The following is a 14,137-nucleotide window of genomic DNA, read 5'->3' on the forward strand; positions in this document are numbered from 1 at the left end:
GAGTGATTGGCATTGAAATGGGCTGCCCAGGGAGGTGATGGAGTTGCCATCCATTGAAGTGTTCAAGAGGATGACTGGATGGGGCACTTAGTGCCATGGTCTAGTTGATTGGACAGGGTACTAGGTTGGACTGGATGATCTTGGAGGTCTCTTCCAACCTGGTTGATTCTAGGATGCTGTGATTCTATGATCACCTCCAAAAAATTGAAATCTAATTAATTTTCTCAGAGGCAGCATTTTAAATTACTAACCTACCTTTATTTTTTTCCCCCCTCACAATACTATAAAGCAACAATTAGACCCCAGAAACAAACAAACAAAAAACCCCAACTCTGTTCTGCCACAGAAGGTAAAACTTCTGCCTTTTCAGCTCAGGAGGCTCAGTCAGTTCACAAAGAATCACACTGATTGGACAGGACTGGATGATCTTTGAGGCCTCTTCCAACCTGGTTGATTCTGTGATTCTATAAATGTCCATACAGGCTGAGTATGAAACATGAAGATGCTGGGGGATGGCTTTTGTGCTGATATGCCAGACAACAAACTTGGCAGCCAAAGCACTAGTATCAAACTACTTCAGCAACTGTGCTACAGAAGTGGTTACCTCTGTCAGAGGGTGTGTCTGAAAGGATGAGTGGGGGAAATAACAGCTCAGATTAATCTGCCAAACTATGCATCAGAGTTCTGCACTAGATCCAGTTCAGAGACTCAGGGATTGCCTGACTTGAATATTCTGCTTGTGTTGTGGCGTAGCCATGGAAGTTTTGATATTTGTTAATTGAAGGCTAAGGTGGCATATAGTCCTATTAAATTCTGTCACTAGTAGCTGCAACAGGCTCTTCAAGGGGTGGCTCTCCTGAAACTCCATTTTATACTCTGGATATAGCTTTTGGAGAGTTTTATCAATGGGAATCACACAGCTAGTTGGTTGGTAAATCTCTCTCTCCATCTGTCCTTCCTTCCTTGTTAGAGCTGAGATTTTAATTACAAACATCTGTGCACTATCTCGGTTTCTTCATTAAAAATAGGAATTGAAGTTTCCCCATTGCTGCTGGCAGAGACAGAACAGAGGAAAGACCATGATGAAAACTTTCATGTAGCTACAGGAGAATCCTCTTGCCCTGTCTCCTAGGCATCTAGTTTGAAGGATAGGTGAGCAAGCAGATTGCATTTGATGGGATTTCCTCATGCGAGGAGGAGCATGGCAAAAGGAAGTTATATTTACACATTTATTTCTACTTATAAATTATTATTAGGGGGATTTTTTCCCCCCTGCAGAAAGAATTCTTAGATAATTAGAACAGGTTTATTTGGTTAAGGTATGTTAAGCAAAAGCAAAATTATTCTCTGTGTAAGAACACATCATTTGTTTCACTGAGGTTCTTTACCAGAGTACAAAAACTGTGTTGGAGTCAGACTAAAATATGCATTTTGTGGTTTGGAAATTACAGCAAGAGGCTACAAAGAGACAGTGCCTCTGGAGGGAGGCTGTACATGGAGAGAGCATCAATACTTGCTTTTGGTCACGTGAACCTTTTTTATTGTGGTGGTTAGGAAGATAGGGCAGTTAGATATCCTTGCTCCCTTCATTCGCCTCCTTGCTGCCTTCTGAAAGAACAGATGGAAGGTCCCTTTCATGATACACATGGCTCATCATTATTTGCTGTGTTCATCCTTCTGATGAGAGCACATGTGGGAGGGACATTACAAGGCCAAAGTAATTTTCTCTAGTAGTTTTGGGAGGTTTATAAAACATCTTTGCAAATAGAAATACATACATTTTCCAAAAGAATATGTTACATGGTTGGCTTAATAAAGAGGATACTCAGCTGCTCGTTGACAATTCTGTTGTCTGCCTCATTTCTCATGTTTGCCTCTGCAGCAGAGGAATTCTTGCAGTGCTATCCTTCACTACAGTTAGGTTATACTCAATAGTGTAACTTAAACTCATTTAGCATAGGAATGGTGAACCTGTAGTTTTGTTTTTCCTACCAAGGGCAAAGTAGCACTTCTGACAAATAGACCTAGCTTTTCCCTTCCCCCTCACTGCCTTTTCTTTCACTTGAAGGTAGAGGAAATGATGCAGGGAGGAGAAAAAAAAAGTGAAAGAGAGAGGAATTAAATTTCATGTGAAATGGAGCTGAGATGGGAAAGAATCTAGAATTGCATTTGAGACACTCACTGGATTTCTTTTCCTGTAGCGATTTCTGCTATTTAATTAAGCAGTCTGATACCCACGATGCTTAGCTCTCCAGCTCTTATCTGTGGCATTAATGAATTTCCTGCCCACACCCTTTATGATTCTGGCTTCAAGCACTGAAAAAAAACCTGTGAAAAGCAAGAATATTGACATTTTAACCACCCCAGCTATGACATTAGCAAGATTTTGGCAGTATGTGATCTAACACACCCTTTGTTTTGATATCTAGTGAGACAAAGGGACATCTGAAGCTGCAGGTTTAACCTTAGAGGTTTTTTCCCCTTAGTTATGCCACTGTGGCATATCACAGTGTTATATTATGTGCAAAAGGACTGTTTCTAAGGCAGCATTATTACAATCCTCTTTGCTTTAAAGCTGAGGACTTTGGGTGCTCTACAGGTGGGTTGGTGCATGCAGACCAAAAATCAGGCTTTGGAAGACAGTATTTGAAATCTGGATATCACATGAAACAGCAAACAGGACTTTGAAGTGCTGCTCCCTAATGTCTGGCTGCCTAGATTGAGTTTTTGTAAGAGATAAATGATTTGAAAGTGGATGTGGTTCTGCTAAAGGAGTTAAAACAGTAAGTGGAAGCCATTTTTTTAGTGTATGATTGTTGGCTGTAATTTCTTTTTCTCCATTATAGAAAGCATGGGAGGAGATTATGTGGTGGAGATTTTATCATAAAATAATAGAATCAAGCATGTTAGAAGAGACCTTCAAGATCCTCCAGTCCAACCTAGGACCCAGCTCTATCCAATCAACTGACCATGGCACTAAGTGGCCCATCCAGTCTTTGCTTGAACACCTCCAGGGATGGCGACTCCTCCACCGCCCTGGGCAGCCCATTCCAATGCCAATCACTCTCTCTGGCAACAACTTCCTAACAACATCCAGCCTAGACCTCCCTCAGCACAACTTGAGACTGTGTCCTCTTGTTCTGTTGCTGCTTGCCTGGGAGAAGAGACCAACCCCACCTGGCTGCAGCCTCCCTTCAGGTAGCTGTAGACAGCAATGTGGTCACCTCTGAGCTTCGTCTTTTCCAGGCTGCACACCCCTAGCTCCCTCAGCCTCTTCTCACAGGGCTGTGCTCCAGGCCCCTCACCAGCTTCATCGCCCATCTCTGGACACGTTCCAGTACCTCAACATCTCTCCTGAATTGAGGAGCCCAGAACTGGGCACAGTACTCAAAATATTTTTGCCTGCATCCTTCTTATGTCTAGAGAAACACATGGTTTTATTTGCTCTTGACTACACTGACAATACATTGAAATAGCAATTCAAAAAGAGAAAACTGAATGAAGCTAGAAGGAAGCAGATTGATATCCTTGACAAATAATACCTCTTTCATGCACACACACGCAGGCAGGGAGCAAGGCAGGCCTTTTTCAGCTTCTGAAGAGAACAAATAAAAGCCAGAATTAATGGTTGCCTGTGCTAAAGCTATAAGCCATTTCTGGTTCTCAGCAAAACCCAAAGCATCTCTTCTAGACCCAGGCAGTAGTATATTTGGCAACATTGATACATGGTCTTCCAGCCTTAGGGTCTGCAGAAGATAAATTGTAATTTTCACAAGCACAGTCAAAATAACATAAACATGACCTTTCATCAGCCTCTCCAAAGGAATAATGACACACACACACACTTTCCTTCATTTCAGTATATGTCCCTTTGCCTTTTATGCTTTTGTATAGGACTAGTGTTATATTAGGCTGTAGCCAGGTGGGGTTGGTCTGTATTCCCAGGCAACCAGCAACAGAACAAGGGGACACAGTCTTAAGTTGTGCTGGGAGAAGTATAGGCTGGATGTTAGGACAAAGTTGTTGGCAGAGAGAGTGATTGGCATTGGAATGGGCTGCCCAGGGATATGGTGGAGTCACCATCCCTGGAGATGTTCAAAAAAAGCCTGGATGAGGCACTTAGTGCCGTGGTCTAGTTGACTGGCTAGGGCTGGGTGCTAGGTTGGACTGGATGATCTTGGAGGTCTCTTCCAACGTGCTTGATTCTATGAAGATGAGCAAAAAAAAGACAGATATGCACGGGCCTCAATGGGTGGCCCCCTGCCCTAACAACTATGCCGCTCTCTAGTTGCAAGTGAAAAAAAAGGAGAAGAGAAACTTGGTTTAATTTAGGGTGGTTATCTGCTTTTTAATGCTGTCAGCAGCTGCAGTCCTTTACTATTGGAGTTACAACTTCAGTATGTCCTGCAGAATGCGATCTAGAGCTGCATGCATATACAGCCTCAGGCTGCGCCAGGGGAAATTTAGGCTGGAGGTGAGGAGAAAGTTCTTCACTGAGAGAGTCATTGGACTCTGGAATGGGCTGCCCGGGGAGGTGGTGGAGTCGCCGTCCCTGGAGCTGTTCAAGGCAGGATTGGACGTGGCACTTGGTGCCATGGTCTAGCCTTGAGCTCTGTGGTAAAGGGTTGGACTTGATGATCTGTGAGGTCTCTTCCAACCTTGGTGATACTGTGATACACGTGGACAGAATCACACACAAGCCTCTTAGCTCTCTCTTCTCCGGTTTCTGATTCCTACACTACATAAAGCTGTGCCTCAGCCATAATAATCTTCCTTGTCATTCCACAAATGCTTCCAATAATTGATCACTACACAGTACTGTGCCTTGTTTTTTACATAGCACTTTAGGCTGCTGTGCATCACTCCATGACTTTTAGTCTTTTCTACCACTCTCTCCAGTAGTTTCCCAATGTCTGCATGCGTATGTATCTGTATTTACTTACATAACACTGAGTCACCTTATAACAGTCAATTTATCAGGAATGGCAAAGTGCTAAGTTCTGTGAGCACATCATATAAGGTAATTAATTGCAATAGCAGTTCTTTTATTACGTGGGAGAATAATTACTTTAATAATTACCTTTGAGAAGGCTTAACTTCCCTTTTGCTTTTCTTTCTTTTTTTTCCCAAAGCAAGTAGATACACAAGTCATTTTTTTTTAATGTAATCTGTTTTTCAGATATGGAGACAAGTGAAAAAATCCAGAAAAGTGGAGTTCTTCAGGTGTTTGCGAGTCTGTTGATGCCTCAGTCTTCCTGCACAGCAAAAGTAGCTAACATCGTAGCCGAAGTAGCCAGAAATGGTGAGGTTTTCTACAAGAACTTTTCTGCTGGAACATCTTCAGTTTTTCACCTCACTTGTCAGTATGTTTTACTTCATTTATGTTTTTTCATTTTGTAGATTAGACAACACCTTTTGTATTCTTCTCCCTTCCACTCTTTTCTGTTTTGTCAAATTTTGCTTTGCCGCTTTTTAATACAACCAAAACAGCATTTAGCTGCTGGAAATTTTGTAGTCCTTACTTTCATGATGTTCATTTTTAAAGATAATCAATATTATAATTTATTGGGCAGGAGTAGCAAGCTATTGGCTTTCTGAAAGGTATATATTAAAAAAAAAAAAGAGATGTGCATAAATTCTTAGTGCCACGGTCTAGTTGATTGGATAGGGCTGGGTGATAGGTTGGACTGAATGAGCTTGGAGATCTCTTCCAACCTGGTTGATTCTATGATTCTGTGATTCTGCATCCAGTAGTTAAATCACTGGTATGTATACAGACAGTTACAGGATAGTAGATTGTTTGGTCTGAGATTTGTAATAACATAGTTGCCATTATAAGGCCCTTGAGACCACACCAAACCCAGTTATTGGTACCTAAAGAGCATTCATTATACATGTTAAAGAGACCAAGATCTCACATGAGAGTCAGGGGTCCATTTTGTATGTATTTTATACATAGAGTCATATATCTCAACGTAGGAGATGATCTAAAACTAATGGTTATTTTCTTTAGAAAGAATTATCTTAGAGCTCACCCAATACTCTATATAGACTGAGCTCCAAAAAATTGCCACATATCTATAGACAGCTGCTACTGCCAGACCCTATACCAAGGGTAGAGAAGGTTTGTAGCTAACTTTTCTTACACTTTGGCTTGCTGATGATCTGTGAGGTCTCTTCCAACCCTGATAATACTGTGATACTGTGCTGTCCCATCCAGAGGCACAGATTGCATTGTGCACTTTCCCTCCCCAAACGTGAGGCAGAAAAAAGTAGGATGCCTTATAATTGCTACCTGCATGCATGTCTGACAGCTCTTTCCCCCTCCACTCTTCATGCTGATGCTTCTTCAAAGGAGAGGCTTCATCCTTGGCACATTTCTGTTCTTGAGAGCCGCAGCAGTACAGCTTCTAACTGATGTAATCTCACTCGTTTTGAGACAATGGATATTCAGAACCAAAATTGACAAGAAGATATACATGGTTAGATGTTTAAGTTTTAAAATTAGAGAGGTAAATAGTTAAAAAACTGTCAACACAGAAATTGAAACTTAGGAATGTTTCTGAATGATAGAGATTCCATGCAACTGGATCACATGCTTATTCTGTACTTAATAAATTCATGGTAAAGACATTTAAAATATCACAGTCACCTGTGTACCCTCATAGTCCTTTTACCTCCAACCTCAGAAGGGGGAAATTAAGAATTACAGAGGTTGGAAGTGACCTCCAGAGATCATCGAGTCCAAACCCCCTGCCAAGGCAGGATCACCCAGGGTAGTTCACACAGGAATGCATCTGGGCAGGTTTTGAAAGTCTGCAGAGAAGGAGGCTCCACAACCTCTCTGGGCAGCCTGTTCCAGTGCTCTGTCATCCTCACTATTATTAAGTTTCTCCTCATATTGAGGTGAAACCTTCTACGTTCCAGTTTGTAGCTGTTGCTCCTTGTATGATTGCTGCTGACCACCAAAAAGAGATTGGCCACATCCACTTGATACCCACTCCTCAGATATTTATAGGCATTGATGAGACCTCTTCTCAGGCTTCTCTTCTCTAGACTAAACAGCCCCAGGTTTCTCAGTCTCTCTTCGTAGGGGAGATGCTCAAGTCCCTAAATCATTCTCGTAGCTCTCTGCTGGACTCTCTCCAGCAGGTCCCTGTCTCTCTTGAGCTGGGGAGTCCAAAACTGGACACAGTATTGCAGGTGTGGTCTCACCAGAGCAGAGTAGAGGGCGAGAAGAACATCCCTAGACCTGCTGGCCACACTTTTCCTGATGCAGCCCACTGGCTCTCTTGGCCACAAGGACACATTGTTGTCCAATGAAGAACTTGCTGTACACCAGGACTCCAAAGTCTTTCTCCACAGAATGTTCACAATAACTTTTAACTGAGCATTGTTTTCTGCAAGATCCTCTCACAGAGCACTTCAGCCAGTATCTTTCAAATCCAAATTAATTAATGGAATCTCTGAGTAGTTTCCAATGTATCATTTGCCCTGCTAGCTTACGGATTTGTGAGTACACTTTTCAGAAGAGCTGGCATACTCTCTGCTTCATCATATAAAATAGATTGTGTCTTTTTCTTAGAAGGTTTAGCAGGTGTAATTGGGCCCTCTGCCAGCCAAAGTTAAAGGGAAGATACACAGAAGTTCTGGCACGAGGTGCTTTCAAGACTGAGACGAGCTGAGTGTTGCTCTCTGAAGTGTAACTGTCAAAATAGTTGCTTAAGCAGGTTAGCAGGGAACACCTCATTTGAATTCTGTTGTTTGTCTTCTTGCATAAGCACACAAATGTGTGATGCTTATATTGCACCTTTTTTCAACAAGCTTCAGGGCACTTGGAGAAATTTGTGTTATCAGCATCCTACAGGCGTTAAACATAGCCAAATGAATTGATTTCCGTATGGTCATGGCATGCAGCACTGGCAGAGGTGGAAGCAGTGCCTCTGACTGAATCTGGGCTTTACTGATAAAAGAGCATCTTTTTCTTCCCAGCTTCTTGTTTTCCTTTCCCATTCCCCTCATCTGGTCCTACTCACACATCTGGTCACATCAAACTCCTCTACTTGCCTCAGTGGTTTTGTCATGTTTCGGCTCCTCCCTTTCACCTCTTTGTGCTCTTGCTTTGTTTCACCTCTCCAACTGACATGATACTTCCTCCTCCCAGCATAAGCTTATGTTAGTCTCTGCCATTTTAGACATCCAAACACACAAAACTCCCTTTAGCAACTCTTGTCTCTCCAGCTACACCATTTCCCTTTCATCTGTGAGTATACTGAAGGCTAAGACGAACTTGCTCTGTGGAGCTTTGCTCACCACTGTGGACCTTTTACCCCCCAGTTCTGAGGTATTTAGTCTCTTGTTCTTTGCCAGGTGTAGCAATGAGAACATCATCTTCACAGTCCATAATGCTACAATACAATTATATTTCACTTTTGAAATCTTGTCCTCCTTTGGTTTATGTTTCTTTGTCCTCAATGGTTCTCCTCCTAACTCAAGTGATTTTTGCTGTTCCCTTCAAAGGATCGGCTTCACTTCCCCACTAAGTTAGTGGAAACTTTCTAAATGACTCTCTTGCTGTTTACTTTCTCTTTCTTCTATTACTTCTATGTGGTATCACCTGCAGCTACTACATTTTTGTTGCTGTCTCACATCTATATTATTATATATAGCACCAATTCTTTCACTTCTTGCCCTTACATGACCTTGGTAATTATAAATTTTCTTAGTATATTGCCTAATTATTTTGCTGTTGAATGGTAAAGTCAAGGCTTCTGTTCACTCTGAATGAGAAGATGGTGGAGGAAGGATTTCTTATTCCTTTTTACTACAGGAGCAAGGACTTACACAACTGAACAGATTGAGATGTTTAAATCTTTTAGAGGAGAGCAAGTTCCATTTCCTGTCACAGACAAAGAGGAAAAAAAAAACAACCAAAAAAAAGCCCTGATTAATTTAGAAACTATAGCAAATTATCAGGTATAAACAAAAATGATGCAAGGAGAACTGAGAAACAGGAAATCATTTTTATAGGCAATTAAGAGAGAAAGAACTTGAGAGGACAGAGAAGCGAGAGGGAGAAACAATGCCTTTAGCAAATTAACACTGAGATTAAGATGAAAGTGGGTGGCAAGGAAATCAATAAAAAGATAACAAGGGCATAGGAAGACCAGTTATACAGAGAAAAAAGATAACTAGTATTTGTCATGTTCATTATGATTACTGCAATCACAATATATCACATTATGGCATCTGTCTACAGTCCTAAAATATTACAGTACATGAGGACAGATATTGCTGATTCTCCTTCATCTGCTTGTTGATATAGCCAAATTTACCATCATGTGAGGATTGCTTATCTCTGTGACAGTTATTTTGTTAGCTAAAAGAGCACTGCAAGACTTACTAGAAAAGACACGACATTTTGTAGCTACAGAAACATCAAAGAACATTGAAATAGTTTAAGTGCAGCAGAGGGAGTACTTAGGTGTATTCATCCCTCATGCATTGTTTGAAACATTTGAGTTACTGGCATGAGGTGTTCTGTTGGTCCAGAAAAAAAATCACATCTCTCTTGATGGGGACTGTACACCCTGGTTCATTCTGTCTCATAAATGTCCTGGTTTAACACAGCCTGATCTCACAAACAAGCCCACCCCACAAAAAAAACCCAAACCCCATGGAAGGGAAAGTAATGCAAGAAGCCTTGTGGTTGAGATAAGGAGTTTAGTGAAATTATACAAGGTAGAATTACCTTAGCCTGATTTTCAGAAAGCTCAGCAGAAGCAGAAGGCAGCAGTAAAACAACTCCCACATCCCCAAGGACTGCAGGCAGCCCAGTGAAAAAAAGCCAACACCCAAAACCAGAAACTGGCAACAGGAAGGCTTTCTTTTATGTTAAAATCTGAACTTCAAGCCTCATGACACTTTGCTCCAGCCAACACTTTCATTTTGAAGCTGGCATGACAACAGCATGGTACTGAATACACATCAGCAGATTCAACTGGCTAAACCCATGACAATAAATGACTAAGTAACATGAAGGTAAAGGATTTTGGAGGAGTCTAGGATCAGGAAGAAACATAATTTGCAGCTGATTGTAAATGAAAATATGTCTATTGCAATGTTACATACCTGAAGGGTGCTCTGTAGTAAACTATTAATCATAGAATCACATAATGTTAGAGGTTGGAAGGGACCTTCAAGGATAATCTAGTCCAACCAGAGCAGGATCACCTAGAGTAGATCACAAAGGAACACATTCAGGAAGGTTTTTAGTATCTCCAAAGAAGGAGAATCCACAACCCCCCGGGTAGGCTGTTCCAGTGCTCTATCACCCTCACAGTGAAAGAAGTTTTCCTTGTGTTTCCATGGAACTTCCTATACCTCAAGTTCCACCTATTGCCCCTTGTTTTGCCATTGGGCATCACCAAGCAGAGCCTGGCTCCATCCATTATGTATGACTATACCAATAACTACTGGTGTGTCAGGTGGTTGCTTCTCTAAACTCCCCATGTGAAATGTGCAGCACAGTGCCTGCCCGCCTGCACCTCCTTCTGGACACCAGAGCCTTACTTCTCTGACACCAGCTTAATTCTATGATTTGCATGGCTGTGAAGTAATACTTTGGACCTCTGTGACTCAGGGGCATAGCAGGAAAGAAGGACAGAAAGGCAGAGAGCTTCTCTCCCTGGAGGTGTTCAAGGCTAGGTCTTGAGCAACCTGTTCCAGTGAGAGGTGTCCCTGCCTGTGGCAGGGGGTTGGAACTAGATGATTTTGAAGTCCCTTCCAACCTGAACCATTCTATGATTCCCAGTGGATGGGTCTTCTGGCTTTCCTCCCATGGTAAGGAAATTTCCCATGTGTTAGACTGTGCAATAGTACAAGTCTTTGGGCTCATACAGTCTTTCTTATATTTCCCATCCTTTCATTTTCTTTTCTTTGTTTTCTAAATAATGACTCTATAACTTAGCTTTAATTCCTTTAAAAAAAATCAACAAAAGCAAAAGTTTTTTGGGAGTTCTAATTAAGGGAACAGGGAGTAAAAAATGCTGCTGAAGTGTGAATACTATTTTTTAGCCATCTTTTGTTTCATTTAATAGTTTCAATTTATGTTGAATCTGCTTCCTTCTGATGTTAAAAGCAGGCTCAGCCTGAGCAACATTAAATTTGTTTCCATGAAAGTCAACTAAATGCTCTTAATTCCTTTTAAATTAATGCATAATCACAGAGTCACAGAATGTTAGACTTTGAATGGCACCTCTGGAGATCACTGAGTCAACCCCCCCCTGCCAAAAGCAGGACTCTGTAGGGTAATCTGCACAGAAATGCATCTAGGTGGGTTTGGAAAGTCTCCAGAGAAGGAGACTCCACAACCTCTCTGGGCAGCCTGTTCCAGTGCTCTGTTACCTTCGCTGTAAAGAAGTATCTCCTCATGTTGAGGTATACATTGTCCCTTGTCTTACTACTTTGCACCACAAAAAAGAGATTGGTACCCTCCACTTGACACCCACCCCTCAGATATTGATAGCATTGATCAGATCCCCTCTCAGCCTTCTCTTTTCCAGACTAAAAAGTCTCAGGGCTGTTTTCATTGGAGACATGCTCAAGTTCCCTAGTGGCTCTCCATTGGACTCTCTCCAGCAGTTCCCTGTCTCTCTTAAATAGGGGAGCCCAGAACTGGACACAGTGTTCCAGGTATGGAAATGGAAAGAATATAACCTCTCCTATGAGGATAGACTGAAAGAGTTGGGGCTGTTCAGTCTGGAGAAGAGGCAGCTCAGAGGTGACCTTATTGTGGCCTTCCAGTATCTGAAGGGGGCTACAAAATAGCTGGGGAGGGACTTCTTAGGCTATCAGGTAGTGACAGGACTAGGGGGAATGGAGCAAAGCTGGAGATGGGTAGGTTCAGACTGGATGTGAGGACGAAGTTCTTCACTAAGAGAGTAGTGAGAGCCTGGAATGGGTTGCCCAGGGAGGTGGTTGAGGCCCCATCCCTAGAGTGTTTGAGGCCAGGCTGGATGAGGCTGTGGGCAGCCTGCTCTAGGGTAGGGTGTGCCTGGGCATGGCAGCGGGGTTGGAACTGGCTGATCCTTGTGGTCCCTTCCAACCCTGACTGATTCTATGAACTCCTGACTTGGGCTTATTCTCTGGAAACTTGGGTGAGAATTGACACTGTTTGCCTGTGCAGATGATTATTGTCACAAAAGGCCCAGTTGCAGGGCCAGTGTGCCTTAGGGTGCTGAAGCTGAAACCTGCTGGCATGCTCTAAGAGGCTTTCCATTGTTTGCAGAATTTATGCGGAACCCATGTGTGGATGCTGGGTTGGTCCCTCCTTTGGTGCAGCTCTTAAACTGCAAAGACCAGGAAGTTCTGCTTCAAACAGGACGTGCTCTGGGCAATATATGCTACGACAGCCGTGAGTGTTGAAATATGCCACCTTTTGTAATGCTCCTGCAGGAGGGAGGGGAGTGTTTTAGTTGTCTGTACCTTGTGTACTGTGGAGTCATTCTCCTCTTTTCTTCATTTTTACCACTTGCTCTTGTGATTGTGTGGGACAATTGACTGTCACACTTGCATTAGGCTTTTGTGACAGAAAGATTAAGGAAACACTTGTTTCAGTATTGTGATACAGCTGGAAATAACAATTCTACCAGCCTCAGAGGTGTGCAGAGCTACATACATGGCTGAAATGATGCCTTAAGCTCTGTTGCTGATTCTCATAATGTTTACATGTCAAATCAATTGCTCCAAGATTACAGAGTGGTATTTTTAGTAGTCAGGAGCTGTAGGGGGAGAGACTGGGGGGGGATTTTTTAGCTTTGTACGAGGACAATAAATTTTGCACAGATGAGCAATTGAGTTTTGAAGCACAATTGTGACCCCATGCACTGATCACGTGTATGGATGTGTCGTTTGCAAACCCAAACCACTGGCTGCGGTGTTTTGAAAAGGCAGCCTCATTATCCCTTACTGGAAACATGTGGATAAAAACCAGCACATATAAATATGATACAGAAGCAGGGACAACAGGAACCTCTTTCTATGCACATGGAATAAGCCTGTGGATGTCTGCAGATTGGAAGTGAGATGAAACTATAAAAACATTTTGTTTTCTTGTGATTTAGTGACTTAACATGGCAAGAAATTTTCTGTGTGCTATGAGCTGCGTTCACTAAAAGCTTTGCTGTTCTGAATACTGTCTGTTGAAGGAAATGGAATTATTAGCAGCCATTCTCTTTGCTATTTTTTCCATCCTAGTTTGGAAATTTACATTTTATATTGTTTTAAATGACCTTGCCTTCAACCTCAGGGAAGTTAACTAAGTTTTCCATGTTGGAATTTTCATTTACAGACAACTAGTGCTTGAGGATGTTAATGCATCATTCTTTCATTTAGGATTTTCTTTAAGGTGACCAATCAGCTAACTGCTTCCCCCTGGAAATCTCAAGGAGAAGATGCTGAGCTTTTTATAACAATTCATTTATTACATTTTATTTCAGGGTCTTGTGTGATGTAAAGCTCACTCTAAAATGGCAGTGGTTTATTTCATAGAAGTCAAATCAACATAGCTATTCCATGTCATTACTGTCACCTCCTTCCATGAAATTGAATAAAGACACATAGAAATTGTTTTGTAGTATCAGCTTGGGTTACAGCTGGCTTTTAGAGTGCAGGATTTACTCAGTACAGAAGAGCTGTGTTAACACACCTTTTGTTGCCCTTCTCTGGAGCAAAGCTGGCACTGATAATAATCTACAGCAAGCAGTGATGTGTTCTGTATGCCACTGTGCTCCTGTGGGAGGACAGTCACTACCTTCTCTGCGTATTTGGATAAGATTACTGTATAAAATGTAATAAAATGTCACAAAAATCAAGATTAGCATCTTGGATTTGAGTGAAACAGGCTACTTACCATGCTCATTTATCATATCCACCTTATCTGACTTTTATTTTCTACATTGTCTTAGTGTGTAATGATTATGTGGTTATGTATCCTATCCTAAATGCTAATTTAGGACAAATACTTTCAATGACTACAAATCTATCTATATATATATTATATTTATATTTATATTTTTATATATTTATTTATTTATCTATTTGTTTATTTATTTATTACTTCTGACTATTATTTTTC

General features: G+C 41.6%; 1 protein-coding gene across 3 annotated transcripts in view; it reads left to right on the forward strand.

Annotated features, from left to right (window-relative positions):
• RAP1GDS1 (Rap1 GTPase-GDP dissociation stimulator 1) overlaps positions 1-14,137 on the forward strand; it is a 104,045-nt gene that overhangs the window by 49,271 nt on the left and 40,637 nt on the right. For all 3 annotated transcript variants that reach the window (XM_064148362.1, XM_064148364.1, XM_064148363.1), the window contains exons 3-4: positions 5,180-5,302; positions 12,290-12,415. In XM_064148362.1, coding sequence (XP_064004432.1) covers positions 5,180-5,302; positions 12,290-12,415 — 249 coding nt within the window. The remainder of the gene's footprint in view (positions 1-5,179; positions 5,303-12,289; positions 12,416-14,137) is intronic.

Source organism: Pogoniulus pusillus, chromosome 9 (genome assembly GCF_015220805.1).
Source record: "Pogoniulus pusillus isolate bPogPus1 chromosome 9, bPogPus1.pri, whole genome shotgun sequence".
Classification (NCBI taxonomy): Eukaryota; Metazoa; Chordata; class Aves; order Piciformes; family Lybiidae; genus Pogoniulus; species Pogoniulus pusillus.